This window comes from Chiloscyllium plagiosum, chromosome 38 (genome assembly GCF_004010195.1).
Source record: "Chiloscyllium plagiosum isolate BGI_BamShark_2017 chromosome 38, ASM401019v2, whole genome shotgun sequence".
NCBI lineage: Eukaryota > Metazoa > Chordata > Chondrichthyes > Orectolobiformes > Hemiscylliidae > Chiloscyllium > Chiloscyllium plagiosum.
Genome location: NC_057747.1, coordinates 23455283 through 23482656, shown reverse-complemented (window position 1 = coordinate 23482656; position 27374 = coordinate 23455283). Strand labels below are relative to the sequence as shown.

General features: G+C 39.6%; 1 protein-coding gene across 6 annotated transcripts in view; it reads right to left on the bottom strand.

Moving 5' to 3' along the window:
• The window catches only part of micu1 (mitochondrial calcium uptake 1), a 108247-nt gene that overhangs the window by 5572 nt on the left and 75301 nt on the right, over positions 1-27374 (bottom strand). For 5 of the 6 annotated variants that reach the window (XM_043679120.1, XM_043679121.1, XM_043679123.1 and 2 more), the window contains 6 exons: positions 23741-23855; positions 17037-17119; positions 14740-14937; positions 11136-11273; positions 7001-7109; positions 5078-5167 (listed from right to left, as the gene is read on the bottom strand). In XM_043679120.1, coding sequence (XP_043535055.1) covers positions 5078-5167; positions 7001-7109; positions 11136-11273; positions 14740-14937; positions 17037-17119; positions 23741-23855 — 733 coding nt within the window. Of the gene's footprint in view, positions 1-5077; positions 5168-7000; positions 7110-11135; positions 11274-14739; positions 14938-17036; positions 17120-23740; positions 23856-25783; positions 25841-27374 lie in introns of all 6 variants that reach the window. The other variant, XM_043679122.1, reaches the window with a different exon arrangement.

Here is a 27374-nt window from a genome sequence, read left to right as displayed (position 1 = left end):
TGAGCGGGAAAATCGAAGTTTTGGGCAAAAGCCCTTCATCAGGAAGGACTTTTGCCTGAAACGTCGATTTTCCTGCTCCTCGGATGCTGTCCGACCTGCTGTGCTTTTCCAGCAACACACTTTCAACTCTGATCTCCAGCATCTGCAGTCCTCAGTGGTCCCTTAGTAATCACACTGCTTCATTAAAAGTAATACTCATTAAAAGTAGCTGTTGCTGTACTCTGCAATGACAAAAGAATATATGGTCTTTGTCTGATTTCACATTTACAATTTCAATAATGTTGGGAGGGGACTTTCAAAGAAAATGAGAGTTTGAATATGGTGGCTTTACTGAAACAAGGATACTTCAAGAGACTCACCCTGTTATAATCTATATGGAGATCCCAGACTCAAGATGGTTATTAAAATAGCTTCAGACGAGAACAAAGCCAAACAAATTTAACATGATAAATAGGCATTATTTTTAAATGATTCAACGCTAACCTTTAAAATCCCCAGATATGGACTTTGACTATCTCTATCTTCCTGTCCCGAAAGACAATGAAATAAGAGGAGGGAATTAAACAAATTGCCTCTTTGACCATCGGGTTGGTTGCTGTGATGGGTCTTCAAGATTAACTTTAAAAAAGGGTTATCCCAAGAATCCTCACTTGAGATGGGGACAGAGGCAAGGAACCTTTCGAGCTATCTATTCTTTTATTCCAGAAGAATTGCTATACATATCCAGTGTTCAGAAATAACACAACTTGATGCAATATGTCAAATATGCGTTAAAACAGGCAGTTCCAGTGAAACCTTAATTAATTCATACAGATAGTGACAATTCTGATAGGGCTCATAACCAGGATCTACTATATTGGAAACAGTCAGTGTTTACAGATTGCAAGGGCAAACCTGTTAAATGCAAGTCTTACTGGGAATCATTTCTTAGCTCGTGGATACAAAGCCAAAACCGTCAAATTACTAATATGAAGAACCACATCACCGGGGAAGTACACTAAGAAAGCAACAGTCTTACTTGGACCTCTGAGGTGTGTGTGTGGTAGTGACTTCCAAAGCCGAAAGTCAATGCACTGGCATGCTGAGATCATAACTGATGTGCATGGAACCTCAGAGGGTTCACACTGGTGATAATGTCATTGGACAAATGCCCGGCTAATGTTTTGGGAAAATGAGTTCAAATCCCGCCTTGGTGGGTAATGAAATTTGAAGTCTTGGGGGGAGGAAAATGAGTGCCATATAATCACTGTCAATTGTTGTAAAAACATATCTGGTAAACAATAAGGAGCAATGATAGGTCATTCAGCCCAACACATCTACTCCGACATTCAATGAGATCATGGCTAATCTGATAATCCTCAGCTTTCCACTTTCGTGCCTTTCCCCCATAATACTCAATCCCCTTACTGTTTACAAATCTATTGCAGTGCTGTATATGACCCAGCCTTGACAGCTGTCTGCAGTAAAAATTCTACAGATGGACTACCCTCAGAGAAGAAATCCTGCTCGGAAATCCTTTCCTGGTCTCACCTACCTGTGTCTTTAGAACCAATGTAATATGGTTGACTCTTAATTGTCCTCTGGGAATAAATGATGGTCCAGCCAACGAGGCCCATATCCCACGAATGAATATTAAAAACATCTCTTATTTTGAAAAGTGATTAATAAAAACTAACCCTTACAACAGCAAGAATCAGCTGAGTAAAATGATAAGACCATGAAAATGATAGGCTCACACCAATTATATCTATCATTATATCACAGCATTAATTAATACCTGGTGGGCCATAGTTAATGGTGCATATATCCAAACCCATGAGAGCAATGCACTCTTTAGTGTCAATATGACAATCTTGAGAAAGCAAAACTCTGACAGTTCAGAATGAAATATCTATTCTAACTGAGTTTCCAATTATTTTTGGCATAATTCCATCTCTGCAACCTCAACCATTTATGTTCTTGTATGGTTTGGTTCATCAACCAACACATGTTAAGCTGACTACCCCAATATTGGCTAAAACTCTTGAAAATTAAATCAGTTCAAAAGGAAAATGAATCAGTTCAGGATTTGATTCAATGTCCTCGAAACCTTAAGAAAGAGAACCTAGCTTTTCAGATATCAGCAAGTGGTCCTGAGGAGAAAACAGGATGCAAACAATGCTTTGAACAGGTAGAAGACTGTTACTGCATTACCCGGGTATATGCAGAAAAGCTACCCTCATATTGATATGAGTGGCAAAGATTGCTAACTAAATTACAAAACTCTGCTCACCCTAAATCTACCGCATCTTTTTGAACTCAGATACATTCTCATAAGATCATGATGGTGAACCAAAAAATAAAGTGTTTTCAGATCCAACTTGCCTGTCAGACAATATGTCTCTCTAGTTCAAATTGATTGTTTTGATTCTGACAGAGGGACAAACTAGTCCTTTTACTCTCTGTTAATGAAGGATTTTCTTAAAATTCAATAATAATTTATTCTTCAAAATTCTGCGCTGATCTCTTTAGAAACACAAAGTTATGACAGGATGCAGGAGATAGATCAGAGATTCCTGAATTACTGTAAGACACATAATTCTGAATCATCGCATGATATACATCACCTAGATGGACCTTGCCAAATTAGACACGAATTGAAAAAGGTCCTTGTTAAGAATTTTCCTGATGCATTCCTTACTTGTGATATGCCAGAAATGTCTTATTTTACTCAGATACCTCATACCATGCAAATTAATGCTGAAGTGCTGTTCTAGTTTTAAAATGATTGAAATCTCAGTGGGAGGTAACAAGTGTGATCGATCTATTCACTACAACCTAGGACAGTTAAGGTAAACGTGCTTAGAGACAAAAAAGCTGCAGTGCTGGAATCCAAGGTGGTCAAGCAGGAGGCTGGAATAACACAACAAGCCAAGCGGCATGAGGAGGTGGAGAAGTCAATGTTTCGGATGTAACCCTTCTTCAGGTCTAGGGGTGGATGTAAAAGGAGCTACAGATAAAGGGGGGTGGAGGGAGGGTGATGTGGATTTAGGTAAACACAGGTAGAGGGAATGACCTGGTTGGTCGGTAGGAGGAATGAATGGGAAGGAAGGTTGATCAGAGGAATGGAAGGGAGGGGGAGGCGCTGGGAAGGGAGGTTATTTGAAACTGTAGAACTCAAAGGTTCATTGTTGTGTTCTCCCAGCCTCCTGCTTGTCTATCTAAAGGTAAACGTGGAGCACCCTTCTTTGTATTGCACAAGTCTCTTCTGCTAGCACACACACCTATTGTAAGGATAATCAAGTTGCCAATGAAAATTTCACCCAGGATACTTTGAATTCTCTAGCATCAGAGTTCATCCATTTTACTCCTCATGTTAGGGTGTCAGCTGGGGCACACTTAAGAGTAAATGATAAATATTTGTTTATACCAACAGAACCATACCATCTTAAGATCTGACAGCTTCTGCTCAATCCTATGTCTCTAACTAATCATCATCGTATGGTGGAACAGTTAACAACACTTCTCTCCTGATATATTAATCCAATTTTGAGAAAGCAAAGATATTTCAAAATCAGTTCTTTAAAGATCATGTAAACTTTAATAATTTCACTAAAGATCTCCCTTAAAGAATATTTCCTCACTCCAGCAACCTTTTCTGCTGCTGGCAGTATCTGTCCTTACAGTGAATCAGTGGAGCAATGATCATGAGTACTGCCACATAAAACTTGCTGATTTTATTAAATTCCAGAAGAATTTACAGTCACTGATATTCAAACTATCCCCCAAGAACTCCCTTCCACCAGGGGAAGACTATTCCAAATGTCCCCTTATAAAACTCCAGTCTAATCTCCTGGAGTGATACAGTGCAGAAGGTAGCCTTTGTGTCTGCATTGACTCCCTGAGCATGTTGACCTATTGCCAATCTCCTGCCTTTTTCCCCTCCCTGTAAGACTGCACATTTTTTTCCATTGGAATAATCATTGTGTGCCCTTTTGAATGCTTCTAGTTAAGCCCCTTGGACAAAGAAGAGTGATTATTTTCTAGGTTTGGCATACTACAAGAGAAAAAGCCATTGACAAAAACACACCTCAAGCTCGGCATCACATCGGAGCCTGGATCTCCTGCTTACAGTCTCACTGACAAGGTGAACTGAAATCTATTACAAGCAGTGGAAAATTCTCAAGCTTGACCTCATTAAGACCTGAGGGTTCTTATGCTTAAATATCCTCATGATCGGATGGTCCATCCACGCTTGAAGCCGAATTCCACTTTTACCTCTGGGTTATACAATTTCCTTTGTGAACTCCACTGCTTTGGATGGTAAGTTTTTAAGAAATATTCTTTCAAGAAATGAGTGTGTGGCTGGTAAGGCCAGCATTTGTTTCCCATTGTTAAGTGCCCTTGAACGGAGTAGTTTTATAGCTCAGAGGTAAGACTTAACCACATGTCAGTCAGACCATGTTAAGACAGCAGACTTTCTGCTCTAAACATCTGTTCTTACTAGCATCACTTTCTGAATTATTAGTTCTCCCCTCACTTCCCTCCTTGCATGGAGAGGTGTGCCATAGTGTCAAAATCCAAAATCAGATGGCAACAGATTTATATTCCTTATACAGACTAAACTGGCCTCAGATTTGCAACAAAGCTCTGATAGCCGTGCTTGGATTGCTGGAATTTGGACAGATCATACTGGTTAAACACAAGGCTTAAAATCAACAAATTAATGGGCACTAGTGCCACCTCATGTGATTGACCTCAGACCACAAGCTGCCACATTGCATCAACATGGATTGACATGAAGAGGGTATTGACTGAGGGAAGAGATGACCCTGTAATTGAATGTACAATTGCTTAGTTCAAAAGGGAGAAAAAAAAAATCGAAGCAGGGTAACAATGTGACAGGCCTGATGGACAAGCAGCGGCAGACAGAAGTTTTGAAGTGGCTTTTGAAAGTGAAGAAAAGAGACAGAGAAGAGGAAAGGCTTTTGCACCAGAATTTCTAAATGAGGGGCTGAAGGTTTTACCCCTGAACTAGTATTGGAAGATTGGAGACTGAAAGGTGGATGATAGGATGGAGTTCTTTGGTTTCACTCACCGTCGCTATCAAACAAAGCAAAAACAACATCACAAACGTGATCGGAAAGTTCCACATGTGCCACTGTCCTGGCGACCTGCTTCATGGTTGCTGTGAAGAGAGAGACATTCAGTAACTATTTTCAACAAAGAATTCTGTGCTTACAACTGTAGGCCTAGTAGCCACATTTCCCACATCATTCAGACAGTGTAAATATAGATTGTCAAACACAATCTGTTCCGAACCTGATTAAAGTTGCTCAAGCAAAACGATGTACAGACTTGAAGATTCTGCATGAGTTCAGTTACTTCAGGAGCTGAATCACAACTGGCAAAGTCAGAACCAATCTAGACTTTTTAATTATAAAATGGACCTGCAAAGTTTCAATTCAAACTCTGATCAACTTTAATTCATAGCATGTGGTAACCCTGCTCAACTCAAAAAATTATTTGGCTGTCCAATGCATGTATTGATCATTTCCCAACACCAATCTTGCTGGTTTGAATTCATCTGGCCACCACAATTTAAAATGTTTTTCTGAATTTAGTTTTCCATGCTGGTTACCAACTTACACATGGCTGCTCTGATTTGCACTTTCTAAACCTTAGAATCTCAAGCTTCTCCAGTTCTTTCTCACAACTCAAACCTCTGACATGAGGAATCAGACTTATGGCTTCCTTCTCCACCATGTCTAGCCAAGAAGAACTATGTTTCAGCGATTTGCACCACAGAATATGACTGTTACGCAGGCCTTTTATTTGGGCGGTTGTGTGGTGGTGATGGTTGGAGTCAAAAACCAGGAGACACAGTCTTAGGATAAGGAACGACCATTTAAGACTGAGATGCAGAGGGATTTCTTTACTCAGAGGATGGCGAAATTTTGGAATTCCCTGGTGTTCAGGACAGCAGAGGTTCAGCTCAAACATTAAGCATGTTTGTGGATGAGATTTCTACAAACATTCTAAATATATCCAGGAAAGAAGTGTTGAGGTAGATCAGCTATGATTTCACTGAATGTCACAGCAGGCTCGAAGGGCTGAATGGTCCACTTCTGGTACTACATCTTGAGTCCTTATTTCGAAATTCTGCTGGCTTATTAATGCTCTCCATTGCTGAGATTCAGAGCCTTTACTATGAGCTTTACAAACTAATGAATGGAGGTGGTGGCAATATGACAGCCAGAGCTATACTGCATTCAGTGACTCCATGATAAAAGAAGACAAGGGAGAAATTTAGACAAGGCGGCCATCAATAAGGGCATGGCCTTGAAGATATGCTTTGCAAAACCTATGATGTGGAGGTGCCAATGTTGAACTGGGTTGGACAAAGTTAAAAATCACATAACATCAGGTTATAGTCCAACAGGTTCATTTGGAAGTACTTGCTCCTTCACGAAGGAGCAGCGCTCCAAAAGCTAGTGCTTCCAAATAAACCTGTTGGACCATAACCGGGTGTTGTGTGATTTTTAACTTTGTAAAACTTGGTACATGAGTTTGACAAAATAGCGACATAATATGATGATGTTAAGCACATGTATGTTAACTTCAAAGGCAGAGAGAAAATGTCTTCAAGTATACCAATGACCCTGGTTTGATTCCAGTCTCGGGGGATGGTCTGTGTGGAGTTTGCACATTCTCCCCATGTTTGCTTGCATTTCTGTTGGGTGCTCCAGTTTCCTCCTACGGTCCAAAGATGGGCAGGTTGATTGCCCATGCTAAATTGCCCCGTAGCGTCCAGGAATGTGCAGACCAGGTAGATTAGCCATGGGAAATGTTGGGTAACAGGGATGGAGGTGTGAGGTGTCTGCATGGTGCAGACTCAATAGGCTGAAAGGCCTCTATGATTCTATCTGATAAATATATTTTAAGTGATGGTTTCCACTTTTCCACAAACTGGACTAGAGAGCTCAAATGTGTTAAAAAATGTACTATTAGCTGATTATACCTTTATCAATTGAGGCCCCAGCCATGTGGTAGAAGCTCAGTGCAGTGTCCACATCATTAATATTCTTCAGAAAGGTGAAGAAGTTTTCTACCTCCTCAAAGGTGATGCCCTGCAAAAGGAAACAAATGACATGAAATGAGGACCTATGTGGGAAAACACCATTTAAGCAAACACAACACCCAGAGTCCACTTTGTGATATGCGGGGACAATGATCTTTAGGCATCTGGCAACTGTGTGCAGATACACCCCTGGCTCCATTCTCCAATACTACAGCCCTTGGCAAATGGATTCTGGTAGGAGTCAGTGCATGACTTTGCTTAACTTGGGGATTTTGGAGTTTTGTAATTGTCTAATCGCGATTGGTGAGGTGGTCAGGTTTTGGCGATGTCTTGAGCCATGAGAACTGAGACCATCCCAAATGCAATTCAATAAAACAGGTGGAAATAAGCAGCACTAAAGTGTCTCTTCATAACTTGACTATAGCATAGAACAGGCAGTAAAACGCCTCAACTTGTATTTAAGTAGTGCCTTTAATTGTAAAGCTTTTCAAGGTCTTTCTCAGGACTGTTAACAAAACCATGGTGAAAGCGATGATTCCTTTTGCTATTACATGAAAACTCTAAACACTGGTTTAATACTCTTACAGATCAAAATGACACACACAGACACAAAATTCCGCACATAAAAGCAAACTAGCATGGGCTGCCATTATTTACAAAGTTAACATTTCACAAAGTGTCAGGAACCATGCTGGCCAGTTTCTTACACTGTTAAAATTGGAAGCGAGTTAAATGTTTGCTATAAAAAGGGTGCAAATAAGTCCACAATGATTTCTAGTCTACCATAGTCCATTCCTGCAGAAACAAATGGGGACAGAATTGATCTTAAATCATGTCCGGACGATGTGCATCATGCACGTTTGCATATGGAGCCAAGTGTAATGTGAACTTACTCCAAGAAGGACTACATAGACATTGTTGTACTTTCCAGTCATAATGCAATTCAAACTTTGTTACGTTCTTAACTTCTGAAGTATGTTAACTTGTGGTTCAGCCCTACATGTATACTATTGTTGCTAAATGGGAACCAATAACAGTGTGACATATCTTGACTCATACCTCAGCTATTTCTTTGCTCAATCCAGGAGTGCAGTGAGAAGGGCTCATTCTTCAGGTAACCCAAAAATCCTCTTCCCATACACTTAGATGGGAATGTTCAACTTAAAAATCAAAACGTTTGCAGCTTGCGTGTATTTCATTCCAAAGATAAATAAACAGAAAACAGCTTTCACCTGCGTTGACTGATTTGCCGTGATAAACTTTTCATCTTTCTTTATTTACTGTGTAAAGACTGCTGCCAGATTACAATAAAAAACCCAGTGGCACTGAAAATGTTATTCATGAGTGACAGATCACTTGCCTTACTTCGGAATACTGGTTATCACCTGATAAATGCTTCAGTGATGACAAATTAATAAGGTGAAGTTCCATTTTTATGTTTATCCTGCAATTATACTGACTTCTGGAGATCTTGTCGATTGTTAGGTAAAACTGTCAAAAACGATAGATTAAGCAGCCTTTAGAAAAACATTTGCTGCATGAATAGGGAACAGCAATTCATATTGAATAATAAGAATTTAAATGGAATAGAAGATTAGGCAAGGTCTGATGTGGAGATGAGATAGTCATAAGAACTGTACTTCTGTTGAATATAAGCTGTGTGATTTATACAAATTTTAATATCATTTATTTTACAGTTTAAGTTTTGCACTAGTGGATTTGGTGTGGCTTATGAAGGGCTTAAATGATTAAATTGTAAGTATTTCTGTAATGGTGGAAATATTTTAATACAGTATGAGGAGGAAAATTCCTGGAGAATAATGGATTTTGTTTTCACTGGGACAGTTTTGCAAACAAACAGAATTAACAGTGATGTGCATTAGCCTTCAGTTAGAAGATTCTGGAATCTTGAGAAGAAAAACCCAGAGCCTGAAGAAAGCCCTTTTGATTTCTGTTTGTATAGGTCTTGGCTGAAGCTGGATGTCTAAAGTCAGTTGCTCCTGATAACAAAGGAAATTATTTCGAACTGTTAAAGAATATAATGTAAGGAATGATATTGTGGCCACAAGACCAGAAGTGGTTGGTTAAAACCCTGAAGAGGTTATTTGAAGACAACGGAGTCTATGTTCATTTGTATGAAGACTCAAGGAAGAGGCCATCAAAATTCTCAAGACTAGGAATTGAAGCAATTGATAAATTAAGATCTCTAGATATGAAATGGAAGGAAATTCTTTCTGGTGTGAGTAATGCAAAGGGGTGTCATTGAGACTAACAGGAATGTATTTTACAAAGTCTTTCTAAACTTTTAAACTTGCGTTATTTTGCTTAATAAAATGTTCTGTGTTACTGTTAAAACTAAATCTGCAGTAATGCTGCTCATGTTTTAGTGAAAGACCACCTTTTTAAAATGAGAAGAAAAAGTAAAGCATTATCTATCATGTCAGATTTAAGGGGTGTTCTGTGAAACAGTGGTAGTATTTGTACATCTGAGCTAAGAGCCCTGAGTTTAAGTATCACATGCTCCAGAGGTTTGTAAAAACGTCTGACCACACTAATTAGATAATTTAAGTGTCAGTTAAGCCTCATCCACTAATCAAATGAAATACTAGCAATTACTGTAGTCTGTTCTGCACAATAACTGATCACAATGTTCAGCGATCTTTCAAGTTTAAACCTGTATTATAACTCAACTGCTGTTATGAGAACACTGAACCTTTATTGTGGCACAAAGAATGATTTACCAAGAGTGCTCAAGACTTCCTGAGAAGCCTTGTTTTTGCAGCTATTATCCATACTGACAATATCTATTATCGCATTGATTGAAACAGAGAAGATTGAAACAGAAGCAGACTCATTAATCTTTCGAGCCTGCTCTGCCATTCAATATGATCATGGCCGATCATTCGACTCAGTACTCTGATCGCCATATCCTTTGATCCCTTTAGTCCTAAAAAAAAGTATAAACAAACATTCTTAAGTCTTCAATATTTTGGCCTCAACTATTTCCAAGAAAACTGCACAGGCTCACCACGCTCTGGCGAAGAAATTTCTCTCAATTTCTGACCTAAAAAGGCATAGGAGAAAGTGAGGACAACAGATGCTGGAGATCAGATCAGAGAGTGTGGTGCTGGAAAAGCTCAGCAGGTCAGCCAGTATTCGAGGAGCAGGAGAATCGACGTTTCAGGCATAAGCCATTCATCAGGTTTCCTGAAGGGCTTATGCCTGAAATGTTGATTCTCCTGCTTCTTGGATGATGCCTGACTTGGTGTGCTTGACCTAGGAAGGCCTACCAGATATCCTTAGACTATATGCCCTGGTTTTGGACTCCCCAGTCATTGAGAACATCCTTCCTGTATCTATAAAACAAAGAACTGCAGACGCTGGAGATATGAAACAAAAACAGAAATTGCTTGAGAAACTCAGCAGGTCTCGCAGCATTGCTGGGAAGAAAGCAGAGTTAATATTTCGAGTCCAGTGACTCTTCATTGGAACTGCATATGAATCTTCTTGCATGTATCCTATCTAAACCTGTTAAGAATTAATAAGTTTCTAGGGATTCCATGCTGACGCTCTCTGATTCCATCACTAATCTTCCAAGTGCTGTGCTACTGCACTTTTTATAATGGATGAATATCCACATTTCTCTCGGGCTGTACATCAATTAATAGAACTGCACTTCAGTGTTATTTAAGTGGTAAACAATCTAAAGTTTAAGAATTAAATGGTGCAATTATAGCAGTGCCACCACCTTGAGCAGAAATCTTGAAAAAAAAGAACACTTGTTTTGACAAAGCAATCTTCTGTACTGTCCAGTGCCTATGGTAATGAGCTGACCCAGTGAATAGAGAAAACCACATTCTGGGATTATGTTCTATTCCAGAACCAGAGCATATTCTGACCCAGAAGGTAGACTGCCAACAACTGAGACATGCTGACTTATGTAAAAGTCTCAACAAACCCCACAGCAGTTTGTGATCCTTTACCTTTTCGGAATGGTGAGTGTACTGAGACACCTACAGTATTAAGAATAAAGGCAAACAGTATCACATGCAGACTTTACCTGCCACGTTCTTACCTCTGCATTTTTGAATTGCTTTTTGATACTTTTCAACATTGCTGTGAGTTTCTTAGACTGAACGCCACTGTATGCCAACAACATGCTGCCAAACTGACGCTCTGAGATTCGTCCATTTACTGGGTCATGTCTATCAAACTGGGAGCAAGAAGAAAAGAGACGAGATGAGAGAACAACTTCTGACATTTTACTAAAGCAGCTCATTTACCTGATGTGGGACAAACATGTCTTCTGGCATAATTTTCAAGCTTTGCTTTTAATTAGCATGCCCTGGGAAGCTGGAAACAGCACAGGAGGAAGAAATACTTTTTTTTCTTACCATTTAAAATTAAACTGAAATTACTTAATTTCATCACATTATCGTTCCTTATTTCTAAACCACTAAACTAATATAAGAAATCTCAAACGTTCTTTCCTTGTAAATTTGATTTACTACTGGATGTCTTAGTAGATTTGCTTCTGGATAGTCTGGAATCTTAACTCCATTTTGTCAACTGAGCTCATGTTTAATGGAGTTGGCCCCTTTAAAGCCACAAGGTGAGAGAGTGTGTGTTGTAAATAAGACAGGTGGCTGTTTCTTGAGAATTCACGGTTTTTCCCTTGGCCGTGCAGGGTATAGGAGTAGATCGAAAGAAGCCAAATTATCATGCTCATCAAAAAAGAGCAAGAAATTGTGGGCTTTCTTATTAACTTTAATTTGTTCTTTTGTGAATGAGGTGAGAGAGCCAATAAGTTTCATGGATTCTTCCAATAAGCACTGATGGATGCATTACGTTCAAGACCTTTTATATATCACAAGGTAGCTTCAGAGCCAGAAATACTCCCTTTCAGTTCATCCATCCAGAAGGACCCTCCAAGTCTCTTGACCTTGAGATCAAACTATTTCTTCAATGCCAAACCTAATCCAAGTTTGATCAATTTAATAGAGAACTATTTTATGACAAAGACACCTATTTTGTCTCTTCTTAAATTGAAACCATATTTATGCAATGATTTTAAGCTCCCTTTTCTCTCTTCCAACTGCAACAAAAAGAAAGACGAAGGACATAGGATTTTTAAAGGCATTGAACAATGTGTAGAACTAGAAAGGACAACTGCACTCAAACTGACAGGTTCCAGGAAAGGTACATAAGGCTAAATGATGCAGAATTCATTTGTTTTCACTGCAGATTTCGAACATGCAGTATAACGTCTGGCTTCAGGGATGTGACCCTAAGTCACAATAAATTAAACATCAAATTAATGGAGCTGAAGTCATATTAGAAAAACCATGCACCTTCTCAAAATGCTTTGGAAAGGATTCAAGGAGAATTACTAACAGTGCTTTTGTGAGTTAAACCTTGAACTTACGAAAAATCTTTCAAGTCTCAATGCTGGAAATTTAACAATTAAATAAAGCCTTGAACAGCTCAGGGAATGATGTAGATGCAAGTCAACGTTATTTGACTCGGACTGAACAGGACAAAAACACAAAATTCAAAAGCCTCATGCAAGATAATACACTAAAAAGAAATTCTTTCATTTCATATAGGACATATGGAAGCATCCCAGTAAAAGCTGTGCTGATTGACATAAGAATAATTAGTTAATCAATTTGCCTGAAAATACAAGATCATTTAAATATAAGCTCAAGCATTAAACTGAACATTCTGACAGCAACATATCGTGAAAAACAGATTCATTATGTTTAAGCATAAACACATGAGAATATTGATATATTTTCCACGTTCCTCACGTCTAGTTTTATTGTAAAAATGAAGCCAGGCAGCACAAAATGACAGGTTACACTAAGACAGATTGTTGGTTTTTCTCAGAATTTCAACTTCACTCATAAGCATATCACACAAGGATAAGCTTAGGTTATGAAATTAGTGATCTTCTTTGAAATGAATTTAGAATCAAAGCAACTGTATAAACCAGATGGCAAGAGTACAACAGGAATGCCAGGGGCAGAAGGAGTCACCTTTGGTTTAAAGCTGCTACTGAAGTACTTCAAATGCTTATCATCACGAAACTGTCACAAAACAGGGTAATCTCTTAAGAAAGGTGTCTTCTACTTAAAACCACACACACAATTGAAGTGCTCCAAGGATAAGGAACTTTAGACAGTAATATGGAAGCACAAAATGTTGATACTGGGATTATTTCCCCGGAGAAATCATAGAATCCCTAGTGTGGAAACAGGCCATTTGGCCCAACAGGTCCATACTGACCCTCCGAACAGTAAATCAACCAGACCCACACCCCTACTACTTTACATTTCCCCTGCCTAATGCACCTAACCTACACATCCCCGAAAACTATGGGCAATTCATAGAACATAGAAGAATACAGCGCAGTACAGGCCCTTTGGCCCTCGATGTTGCACCGATCCAAGCCCACCTAACCTACACTAGCCCACTATCCTCCATATGCCTATCCAATGCCCGCTTAAATGCCCATAATGAGGGAGAGTCCACCACTGCTACTGGCAGGGCATTCCATGAACTCACGACTCGCTGAGTAAAGAACCTACCCCTAACATCTGTCCTATACCTACCCCCCCTTAATTTAAAGCTATGCCCCCTTGTAATAGCTGACTCCATACGTGGAAAAAGATTCTCACTGTCGACCCTATCTAAACCCCTAATCATCTTGTACACCTCTATCAAGTCACCCCTGAACCTTCTTTTCTCCAATGAAAACAACCCCAAGTGCCTCAGCCTTTCCTCATACGATCTTTCTACCATACCAGGCAACATCCTGGTAAACCTCCTCTGCACCCGTTCCAGTGCCTCCACATCCTTCCTATAGTATGGCGACCAAAACTGCACACAATACTCCAGATGCGGCCACACCAGAGTCTTAGACAACTGCAACATGACTTTGCTACTTCCCCATCAATGGAATTAGTTAATCAGAGGTAAGCACGTAAATGCAATTCTTCTATCTCTGATTAACTACAGTGGCGGCACAGTGGCTCAGTGGTTAGTACTGCTACCTCACAGCGCTAAGGAACTGGGTTCGATTCCTGCCTCTGGAAAGTGTGTAGTGTTTGCACATTCTCCATGTTTAGATTAGATTAGATTACTTACAGTGTGGACCATATTTGGAGCATTATGCACAATTTATTTTTAGATTAGATTACATTGCAGTGTGGAAACAGGCCCTTCAGCCCAACAAGTCCACACCGCCCCGCCGAAGCGCAACCCACCCATACCCCTACATGTACCCCTTACCTAACACTACGGGCATGGCCAATTCACCTGACCTGCACATCTTTGGACTGTGGGAGGAAACCGGAGCACCCGGAGGAGAACGTGCAAACTCCACACAGTCAGTCGCCTGAGGTGGGAATTGAACCCGGGTCTCTGGCGCTGTGAGGCAGCAGTGCTAACCACTGTGCCACCGTGCCACCCACCGTGTCTGTTTGGGTTCCTTCTGGGTGCTCCAGTTTCCCCTCTCAGTTGAAAGCCAATGCAAAAAAAATGTCTTATTAACCTTGTAAAGCCTTCTTGAGAAGCTAAGAGGATTGTCCAAGACTGCATCAATAACAAAAGCTCAAATTACATGCAAAGTGAGCATGCAGGGAGTGCCAATAAGCAATATTCTGAATTCTTCTCACCTCCAATCTGAGAACATCCTGTTGCAGTTTACGCTGGAACTCCAAGAAATGTTTAATAGTTAGTTTTCCCTTTAAATCTGCACCAAAGAAGTAAGTGGTGAGTGCTGAGCTAACTCCCGATTTCAGCGTATTCCCTGTTGTTGAGCGATCTCGATGACGCATGCCTATACTAGTCTGTGATCGAATAATACTTTGAACCTGCAAAGTGTGAGCAGAAATAAGTGAAGTTTTAAAGATTTCTCATGTAGTGAAAAGACAAAGCGTGCGTTCTGACCATGAATTATTGGCCATAGGAAAAACACAATAGTCAATGCTACACAAGAGCATTTCAGTGAAGGAGGCCCATTAACCTGTTTCATCTCAGTCTTCCAGAATAGGATATTACAGCATTAATTATTTTTAAATAAAAATGATTTTGATTTTAGCCATATAAAAATGAAAATACTGCAGATGCTGGAAATCTAAAATAAAAACAGAAGATGTTGAAGAAACTCAGCAGGTCTGGCAGCACATGTGGAGAGAGAAACAGAGTTACCATTTCAAATCTGATACATAATAATAACATATTGAATTTGCCTCAGAATGTTAACTCTGTTTCTTTCTCCACAGATGATGAAAAACCTGTTGAATTTGCCCAGCTTTTTCTCATTTGACTTCAGCATTTTTCATTCTGCTTCAATCACTAAGATGGCCACATTGGCACATATGACTGGTATTCAAATAGATTTTTTAGAGCACCAAACTTGAGTGTTAACAGTTGATCAGCATTAATTCTCCAAGGTAAGGCCTATATTACAATTCATTTCTCAACCAATCAGCACTCTTCTCTCATGAGATGGAAATATTGGCTTTCTCCTTTCATTGGTATTCTTGAAACTTGCCGAGATGAGTGCAAGACAAAAATCTTGAATAAAATGTGACGGACAGAGACTAATGCTAATACATTGAACATTAGACATGTATCATGAAGGGAGGTTGAAGAATTTGGAATCCTTATTCTGGAGAAGATTAGGGTTAAAGATACAATTCAAATATTCAAGTTCATTCAGGAACAAACTAAACCTTGATCAGATAAAGGGACAGCTGGAAAATGACAAACCTTCAGAAATGCGATAACAAGAATTCAGAGAAAGTATATTTCTGTTAGGGTGAAAGGGAAGGCTGGTAGGTATAGGGAATGCTGGATGACTAAAGAAATTGAGGGTTTGGTTAAGAAAAAGAAGAAAGCATATGTAAGGTATAGACAGGAGAGATCGAGTGAATCCTTAGAAGAGTATAAAGGCAGTTGGAGTATACTTAAGAGGGAAATCAGGAAGGCAAAAAGTAGACATGAGATAGCTTTGGCAGATAGAATTAAGGAGAATCCAAAGGGTTTTTACAAATACATTAAGGACAAAAGGGTAACTAGACACAGAATAGGCCGCCTCAAAGACCAGCAAGACGGCCTTTGTGTGGAGTCGCAGAAAATGGGGAGATACTAAACGAATATTTTGCATCAGTATTTACTGTGGAAAAGGATATGGAAGTTATAGACTGTAGAGAAATAGATGGTGACACCTTGCAAAATGTCCATATTCCAAGGAGGAAGTGCACCAAAAACACATTCAATATTTTATGCAGAGGACAGCGACCAAGTAGAACAGACTGCCCTCAAGGGTGAAGTCAGACGGTGTAAAACTCAAGCCATATAGTTTAGGGAATGAGGTATTCAAAGTTACTACTTCCCTCATGACCAAATGGACTGCATTGTTGTTTTTAGGAGAAAGTGAGGACTGCAGATGCTGGAGATCAGAGTCCAAAGTGTGGTGTTGGAAAAGCACAGCAATCTGAGGCGCAGTAGAATCGCGTTTTGGGTATCCTGATGAAGGGCTTATGCCTGAAACATTGATTCCCCGGCTCTTCGGATGCTGCCTGACCTGCTGTGCTTTTCCAGCACCACACTCTGGACTCTGCATTGTTTTTCTCATTACTCTGTATTCCTAATTTCTTTTTGCAATAAACTGTAATCTTAGCTGATATTACCACATTGCTTCAGAGTCCACATCTGGTGTCTAATTAAACAATTACATTGATCATGCAGTAATTCTAAAGGGACAGAATTTCCACAGGGCTTTTCTCACGTATTCTAATGTTAGTCAGATGGAAATCCAGGCAGATAGCCATCTATGCTGTTTCTTCCAGATTTCCACCATTTTTGTCTCAAGTTATCATGTTAACTCCTACAGCACTTCTACCTCTAATTCTATCACTGCAGCTGGCAAAGCCATTCAATGTATGAATACTTCATTAATCATTACCTGTTCAAATTCCTCCAGATCAACCTCACCATCACCATTCAGGTCAAACATTTTAAAGGCAATTTCAAAATTCCTGTGTGGAGCTAATTAGGAAAGAAATTATTACTTCCATAATCCCCCATGCAAATGCACAGAACATTTCAACATTGCAGTTTTGGGTACACTACAGTATAAATTGTTTATAGCTTCTATACCAACTGAAAAACAATGTACATTTATGAAATAAAAAACAAAACATAATGTATTTTTATAGCTCCCACTGATCATAAAAATGTTTTTAAACTCATGAACATTAAGAAAATCTTCATTTCTCCCAAATGGCAAAGGCTATTTATCTCTGAGTGCTTAATTTAAATCACAATTATATTTTCAGAAATTTCATTCCAACAGTGAAAGCAAAGACTTGGCAATTCAGTTGATCGCAGAAACATTCCAATGCTCTTTAACATACACTGAATAATTTAAGCTTTGGTGGGGTGTCATGTAAGCAAATACATTATTTCATCAGATAATCCACAAACAAGCAATCTGATTTTGGCGAAACTGGCTATAAAACTGAAAGTGCTGTATCATCATAAACAACCACCTGAACTGATGGATGGACAGCAATTAAAACACCACAACTGAAGGACAGTACTTCCCACAATGTAGCACACTCTCAGCAATATTAGAATACCACTAATAATCTTCAGACTCAGGTCCAACAGTAATAATTGCGAGAAGCACCGTCTTTCAGCTGTCATACATTAAGCCAACAAAGAACTGCACTTGTATCCAAAGTTTGCTACTGACTACATACCAGAAGAGGATTCTAGAATACTTTCTGGAATAATTGAACAGACACACAGTTTTGGCAAGATTACTCTAAACAAAGTTATTAATTGGCCAAAAATCAATGTTTCTATTATGTTGCTGCACAATTAAATGCAAGAATTTATAAAGAGGGGTTCATGTGGTGCAGTGGTAGTGCCCCTACTCCCCAAGTCCCATCTGCTCCAGGGGTGTGTAGAACATCCTTGAAAAGCTTGCTTAGAAAACATGTACTAGTATACAAGCAATGTCCCAGAGGGAGCAGTAAATGGAAGGGGGTGGGGAGGGGTGGAACTCAAGAAAATTATTTGGGAAGTGGTACTGAGCAAACTGTTGGAGCTGAGTGGACAAGTCCCTGGGACCTTAAAAGATGTAGCTGACGTCTTGGTTGACCTGTTGGTAATAATTTTCTCAATTTCCTAGATTCTGGGAAGACTTCTTTCCAGGCAGTTGGTTTAATATCAGCTATAGGGAAGCCAAGACCCAAAAGCAAGGTACTTCGGAAAAAATAAATCAAGATACAGTAATCAGGCAGATGGTTTTGTGAAAGGGAATCCCGTTTAACCCACTTAAAGTAGTAACATGGGGTCCTCTTGTCACACAGTTGTAGTGTCCCTACCCCAGATCAGGTGGCCTGGGTTCAAGTCACATTTGCTCCAAAGGTGTGTAATAACATTTCTGAACAAGCTGATTAGAGAAATAGATTTAAATTTCTTTTTCAAAAGAAGTAATGTGCTGTAAGTACAATGGAACAATTGGATGCACTGTATTAAAATTTCCAGAAAGTATTTGATAACATTTACTGTGGAAAACAAAAACCTTACGATACAGAGTGTGATGTACTGAATGAATAGAAAATTAGCAAGCTAACAGGAAACAGAGAGTAAGCATAAGACCATAAGACATAGGAGCAGAAATTTGGCCATTCAGCCCATTGAGTCTGCTCCACCATTCAATCATGGCTGGTAAATTTCTCAACCCCATTCTCCCGCTTTCTCCCAGTAACCCTTGATTCTCAAGAATCTATCTACCTCAGTCTTAAATATACTCAATGACCGGGCCTCCAAAGCCTTCTGTGGCAATGAATTCCACAGATTCACCACTCTCTGGCTGAAGAGGTTTCTTATCTGAGTTCTAAAAGGTCTTCCTTTCATTCTAAGGCTGTGCCCTTGGGTCCTAGACTCTCCTATCAATGGAAACATCTTCCCAGCATCCACTCTGTCCAGGCCATTCAATATTCTGGTTTCAATGATTCAATTAGATCCCTCCTCATCCTTCTAAACTCCATCGAGTATAGACCCAGAGTCTTCAAATATTCCTCATATGTTAAACTTTTAATTTCCAGGATCATTCTCGTGAACCTCCTCTGAACTCGTTTCAGGGCCAGTACATCCTTCTTGAGATGTGGGGCCCACTCTCAGAAGCATGTTAATAGTTCAGAAAGGAGCCAATTGAATTAAAAGCAGGGGTAGGTGTTATGTTTTCTTTAATGAACTCCTGTTGGGATACAGAAGGCTATTGGAGGACCGCAGGGATAAGTACTGGGTCCAGAGTTATTTACTATATGTTTGGATGATATTAATTAATTACTGCCAAGTTTGAAGTTGACACAAAGAGGAGGGTAACAGTTACAGAGAGAATTAGACAAGTTGAGTGAGTGGACAGTTGAGTTTGTGGGCGGCACGGTGGCACAGTGGTTAGCACTGCTGCCTCACAGCGCCAGAGACCCGGGTTCATTTCCCGCCTCAGGCGACTGACTGTGTGGAGTTTGCACGTTCCCCCCGTGTCTGCGTGGGTTTCCTCCGGGTGCTCCGGTTTACTCCCACAGTCCAAAGATGAGCAGGTCAGGTGAATTGGCCATGCTAAATTGCCTGTAGTGTTAGGTAAGGGGTAAATGTAGGGGTATGGGTGGGTTGCGCTTCGGCGGGTCAGTGTCGACTTGTTGGGCCAAAGGGCCTGTTTCCACACTGTAATGTAATCTAATGTAATCTAATCTAAAAAATATTGTGCATAATGCTCCAAATATGGTCTGACCAGAGCCTTTTTAGAGCCTCAGAATCACATCCCTGATTTTATATCCAAGTCCTCTCAAAATAAATGCCAACATTGCATTTGCCTTCCTAACTACTGTCTCAAACTGCAAGTTTACCTTGACAGAACACTGGATTAGAACTCTTTGCACTTCAGACTTTAGAATTTTCTCCCCATTTAGAAAATAGTCCATGCCTCTATTCTTCCTACCAAAATTGCATGACCTCAGACTCTCCCACAGTATAATTATCTGCCACTTCTTTGCCCATTCTCCTAACCTGCCCAAATTCTTCTGCAGCCCTCCCTGCCTCAATACTACCTGTCCTCTACCCATCTTTGTACCGTCTGCAAACTTAGCCAGAATGCCCTCAGTTCCTTCAACTAGATCGTTAAATGCACAAAGTGAAAAGTTGTGGTCTCAACACTGTGTCTTGTGGAACACCTCTTGTCATCAGCTGCCATCCTGAGAAGGACCCTTTTATCCCCACTCTCTGTTTCCTGCCAGACAGCCAAGCTTCTATCCATGCACCTTGCCTCTGACACCTTATCTTACTCAGTAGCCTCCTGTGCAGCACATGGTCAAAGATCTTCTTGAAGTCCAGGGAGATAACATCCCCTGGCTCTCCTTGGTCTAATCTGCTCATTACTTCCTCAAAGAATTCTAGCAGATTTGTCAGGCATGATCTTCCCTTGATGAAACCATGGTGACTTTGTCCTATTTACCATACACTTCCAAGTACAGTATTCAGAAATCTCATCTTTCACAATGGATTCCAGATCTTATTCATAAATCAGTCATTTTCTGGCTGACAATATTTAATGAGTGGAGTGCTATATGGATCAGTGCTCGAGTCTGAACTCTTTATATAATTTATATAAATAACTTGGATGAAACGACTAAAGATATTATTGCTGAATTTGCTGATGAGGCAAAGATAGGCATGAAGTTATGAGGAGGACATAAAGGCGCTTCAAAAGAATACAGATAGGTTAAGTGAGGGCAGAAATCTAGCAAATGCAGTATAATGTGTCATTTTCCATTTTGACAAGACGACTAAAAAGGGAGCAGATTATCTCAATCTTGAGCAATTGTGAAGATGATCACTCCCACCCCGGTTATACACTTTCTTCCACCCTCTTCTGGTGGAAAGAGAGTCTTTGAATATCTTTAAGGAAGAGGTGAATAGATTTTTGATAGGCAAAGACGTCAGTGTAGGTGGGATTGTGGAGTAAACAGGTCAGTCGCAATTTTATTGAATGGTGGAGTGGGCTCAAAGGAGTCCTACGTACGCATGCATGCAGTTTCAGCTCCTGATGGAATACAGAACACAAGTTACTTTATATAATGAAGAGTTAAAGCACTTGCACCATCTTACATCTCTAAGGAAGGTTATTTATCACAGGGCAGAAGTTCAGTTCTTCTCCTAACAACACTATGGGTTCAAGAAGGTGGCTCATCACTACCTTCTAAAAGGCAAATAGGGATGGATAAAACAACGCTAGCCATGAAAGAATAAGTAAAGTGACACAGATTATGCAGGATGGAAATGGCAAAAATGTCTCCATTTGTACTGTTCATTTTTATTATGAATATACAGCTCATAAAAAAGTATCAACAATTGCTTTCAGCAGAGCTGAATGCATTTGAATTCAATCTTGTAAAGTTGACAGTGTTACTTAATTGCATGCAAACAAAATTCCATACAACATGGAATGTTTTGTTCTTCTGAGAGTAAGGTGTATTTTTCTTGGCCTCTATGCACATATCCACCAGCAGAGTACAGTGAAGTAATTTGTCATTGATATCTACGAACCAATCAGCTCACTACTACCTTCTCAAGGGCAATAAACGCTGACCCTGCCAGCAATGCCACATCCCATGAATGAATTAAAAAGCTCATGCCTAGGAAATGGCTGGTGTGAAGCTCCTCGCACTTTCTCCTCCCTCTTTGCTTGAAGATACTGAGTGCCTCAAAGCCCAGAGCACAGCTAAGATTGGGAACTCATTTTACAAGTGATTTGTGGGTGCAAACCAATATTCCCCTGATGAAGTGAAAAATCTTTTGTGTTGCACAGTTTAGAAGTGCATTTTCCCTGCACCACGATGTGGGAAATATCATAAAAGCCAGATAGCATTATGACAAAAAAAAAATTACTAACATAGCTGTTGAATGATGAGTACATCTTTCAGCATCAACGTTATCAAGTTCTACATCCACTTCACACACAAGTCATTTCCAGTCTGAACATATCTGGCTACAAGTTTCTGTTAAATCTTCAAAAAAGTGAGTTTTTTGCAACAATGTAACATGGAAGCTTGACCACAAATGACTGAGAAAGTGAAATTAGGACTGAGCTTCTATGAGTCAATGTGTTTGTGTCCAATCATAAACTGACCACTCTGCTGTGCAAGAATAGATTTGAACAAATTTCAAATGCCAACCCAAGCAGATGGAATCCTTCCAGCTGTTGGAATAGAACTGGCAGAGTTAGACTGTGAGACATCCTCACAGGACTGATGACCCACAGTTCCTCAAATTACAGCAATTTACGCTGGCAAGGAAACTGAAGCATGGACATCAATTTGGCTTACAAGGTGTTGAAACAATGCGCTGGGAAAATCTAGGCAAGCAGGATTTCACACGCTCCTTTCTGAGGTACATACCTGATTCACCTAAGTCCAGAGAGCATGGACCAGTTGGCAGAATCAATTTGTATGCTGCCATAAGTACAAAAATATACAAACATACCAACTGGGGCAGACCATTCAGCTTCTCAAACATGCTTCCACAATCTAGATCATGGCCAAGAATCTATCTCAATGCTATTTTTCCATGCTTTCCCACAAGCCTTGATGTCATTACTCTCTAAGAAATCGGTCAATCTCTATCTTGAGCATGCTCATTGACTGTATATAGTTACTGCTCCAGTGCAGACAGTTTAAAATGTTCAAATTTTCAGCACTAGTAATGCTTGACATGACAACCCAAAAGGCCAAATTAAAAGCTATTGACAGTTTGAGGAACCTTACTGATACTTGAACTCACTAGAATTTCATACTTTTGTGAAAGCACAGAGCAGTAGGATTAAATCCTAGGAAACGATCTGGATCCAGTAAATCTTAGGTCACCCAGGTAGGTATCTCTATACTTCTGCGGCGGGTGTCAGGTTTAACAATTCTCTTAATCTGAGAAATATCTTATGAATTAGATGTTTCTTCCACTGCTTTCCTTTGGATAACTGACATTATTTGTTGGAAGTTAAAACAGGGAATCTTCAGGGAGAGAATTAACATTTGTTTGTGTATGACCACACAAATCACTTCATTAATTGCAGAACCTAGGAAGGGGTTGCATAACCCTGGTCATATTGGTAATGAGCAAATATTTGAAAAGATGTGACAACCAAAATAAATTTTTAAGTGGAGACCTAATTAGACTTTCTTTAAAAGGGGTAAAGATAACAAAAAATTATGGTAATACCAGTAATATATTTGGAATATGACATGCCTTATTGATTTTTTTCTTGTACTCCGAGTGCCATAAATACTGTATGGTGAATCAGCCTATAAATTAGTTTCAATAAATAATTACCAAAATTCTAGTAATCAGTTAATGGAAAATAAGATTTTCTTTTACAGTTCAGGAACTCAGTATTCCACTTCTACCTATTAATTTCTAATTTAGTAATTTAAGAACTTGCTATGAAACTAGCTGTAAATAGTGTGCTGAATATATATGCTGAATGAATAAGTTGAGTGTTTAGTAATATTGTGTGGGAAATACATTTTATTGATCCATTTCTTTAGTTTATAGATTCTTCCTGAGAGAGTTGTGTGTCACAATTCATCAATAAATACTCACTGGACAGAACAGTGGTGAGAAAAATGTAATCGGAGAAGGAAATCAGTCCGCACTCGCCCAGTGTGTAAAATATGCTGTCCTCATCAGCAAACTTCTCTCGTCCATGGGCAAGCTTCTATAAAGTAAAATAGAACAATAGTCAGAATGGTGACATGAACTGCAAAATTGTTGGGATGTCATATACAGGCCTGGTATCAAACTGCAGGAGATGCAGAGCATAAGCAAAGATAAGAAATGGCAATTGAGTAGTTTGCAAAATTGACCATGTTTCAATATACAATAATGCACAAGCTGAGGCTGAAGGATTGGGTTGAGGGAACATACATGCAACAGCCACTCTATTTGACACACAATAAATACTGCAATGTCGAAAACAGGAAAGACTGATGCAGACAGATTCACATACCATATGCTGCAAAATATCACACCAGAGTCCAATGATCACTGCTTTGGTGACATCAGTTACCACTGCCTATCAAAGAATCTCAACACTGATGAGGGAGGAAGAAAGGGGAAATTCCATTGTAAATTGAGAATTAAAACACTGCATTTATTGTAAAGGGAGCAGGCCATTCAACTCCTTGAGATTTTGTGCCATTCTATCAGATTATGATTAATTCTGCATCAAAAGTCTATGTAATCACCTTTGTTAGAGATTCCTTGATTTGTTCAACTAAAAAAAAAAATCAAATTTCAACTGATCCATCGTCCAAACTAGGTAGAAAGACCTAATTTCAACTGTGCATAGAAAAAAGGTACTTTCTGATTTTTGCTTCCAAAATGGCCTGATGCTAAATTTTGAGATTATGCTTCCTCAATTGTGCCGGATCACCCCCTTAGACAAAACAGTTTATAGTTCTGAAGAGCCGTCATACTGGACTTGAAACATGAACTCTGTTTGTCCCTCCACAGATGCTGCCAGGCCTCCTAAGTTTCTCCAGCACTTACTTTAGAGTCACATAGTATGGAAACAGACCCTTCGGTCCAACTCATCTGTGCCACCCAGACATGCTAATCTGACCTAGTCTCAATTTGCCAGCTTTTTCTTTTAAGATTTCTATCATCCACAGTATTTTGCTTAAACGGTTTCTTAATCTAGCCTATTGAAATAATTTTAAACTTCAAATAAATTATCCCTTGACGTCCCAAACTCAAGGGAATACAAGCCAGGTTGATGTAGCTTGTCACAAATCAGACGATAAGATGACCATAGGAAATAGGAATATGAGGCATTTCTACCTCTCTCACCTGCTCCACCATTCAATAAGGTCATCGCTGACCCACTTTCACCCACCTTCCTACATATCCCTATAATCTTAATTCCCCTACTGATCAAGAATCTATCTCAGCTTTAAACATACACAACTCTTCACCTATGGCTTTCTGTGGAAAGGAGTTCCAAAAACTCTCAACTCTCAGAGAAGAGATTCCTCCTCATCTCAGTCTCCAACTGGCCCTTTTTATTCTGAGACTCTCCCATGAAGGGAAACATCCTCTCAGCATTAACACTGTCAAGCCCCCTATGAATCTTGTATGTTTCAATGAGATGACCTCATCTTTCTAAGCTCCAGAGTAGAATCCCAAACTATTATGTGCTTGCTCAGAAGACAGTCCCTCTATACCAGGGATCATCCTAGGGAACATTTTCTGAACTGTCTCCAATGAACCAATATCTTTCCTTAAATGATGGGACCAAACCTGTTCACAGTACTTCAGATGTGTTCTCACCAGCACAGTTGCAGCAAGATTTCTCCACTCTTCTACTCCAAAACCCTTGAAATAAGGATCAATACTCCATTACTCTCTCTGATTATCTGCTGTTCCTATGTGTTAGCTTTCTGTGCTTCATGGACAAGTCCACCAAGTCCCTTTGTATTGCAGCTTTCTGCAATTTTTTTCAATTTAAATAATACTGATCCTTTGTCCTCCCTTCCAAAGTGAACAGGTTCACATTTTCCCACAATATACTCCAGTTGCCAACTTCTTTCCCACTTACTTATCAATATCTCTCTGTAAACTGTTTGTATTTCTCTCACAACTTGCCTCATTATCTGATCCTTTTGACTTGGATATAATTCTGATGACTTTGCGCTTCACCTTCTGCAAGATAAATATATTCGTCCTGAGATTCAGTGCTCAACAATGAATGCAGTAGTCCACTGATCAAGGCTCTGTACAACTGTAGCAAAAAGAGCATCCTCTTCATATTGCAACCTTCTTTAAAAACAAACATTCCATTAGCCTTTTGTGTTAAAAAGCTTGATCACAGCTTCGGTAAGTGAACCCACATTTCTTTAAACTTGCAAACCCGCATCTTTTACTTTCTGTCTTTTCAAAGATATAATTGAAGTTTACCAGATATTCTTTGAAATCAAGTGTTCAAACTTTTGTCAGATTAAAACAACAAATGCTGAACAAATACCAGATTTGTCCAAGTGTAATCCAGTGTATTCAAACTTAAACAGAACACACATTAGCAAAAAATACTAAACTATATTACCAACTTAAAGCAATATTTTAAAATACATAGACTACAAGGTATCTATGATGACAAGTTGCTCTCACAAGTCCTTTTAATAATTCCTTGACATGACTCGGTATCTTGAAACACCACCCTATTATGCAGTAAAAATTAGATCCATATCAGAATCATAGAACATATATGAACATAGTACAGGCCCTTAGGCCTTTATGTTGTGCTGGCCTTTTATCTTACTCTAAGATCAGACTTAGCTACATACTTTCATTGTACCATTTTCCACATGCCCATCTAAGAGTCGCTTAAATATCCCTAATGTATCCGATTCTACCACCACTGCTGGCAATGCATTCCACGTACCCATCACTCTCTGTGTAAAGAACCTAACTCTGCCATCTCTCCTAAACCTTTCTCTAATTACCTTAAAATTATACTCACTTGTGATTGACATTTCCAGAATGGGAAAAAGTCTCTAGCTATCCACTCTATCTATGCCACTCATCATCTTGTACAGCTTGATCAAGTCACTTCTCAGCCTTCTTCCCTCCAATGAGCAGAGCTCTAGCCCCCTCAACCTTTCTTCATAAGACATGCACTCCAGTCCAGGCAGCATCCACTCTCCTCTACACCCTCTCTAAAGCTTCCGCATCTTTCCTATAATGAACGGAACATAATATTCCAAGTGTGGTTTAACAAAGGCTGTATAGAGCTGCAGCACAACCTTTCGGCTCTTGAACTCAGTCGACCTGCTAATGAAAACCAAACACACCATACACCTTAACAACTCTACCAACTTAGGTGGCAACTTTGAAGGATCTATGGACAAAGACACCAAAGATGCCTCTGTTCCTCACACTACCAAGAATCCTACCTTTAATTCTGTATTCTGCATTCAAGTTCAATCTTCCAAAGTGAATCTTTCCAGGTTGAACTCCATCTGCCACTTATCAGCCCATTTCTGCATCCTGTCAGTGTCCCATTGCAACCTACAACAGCCACAACTACATTATCCACAACTCTACCAACTGTCGAGTCATTGGCAAACTTACTAACCCACATTCCCACTTCCTCATCCACGTCATTTATAAAAATCACAAAGATCAGAGGTCCCAGAACAGATCCCTGCAGAACACCACTGGCCACTGAGCTCCAGGT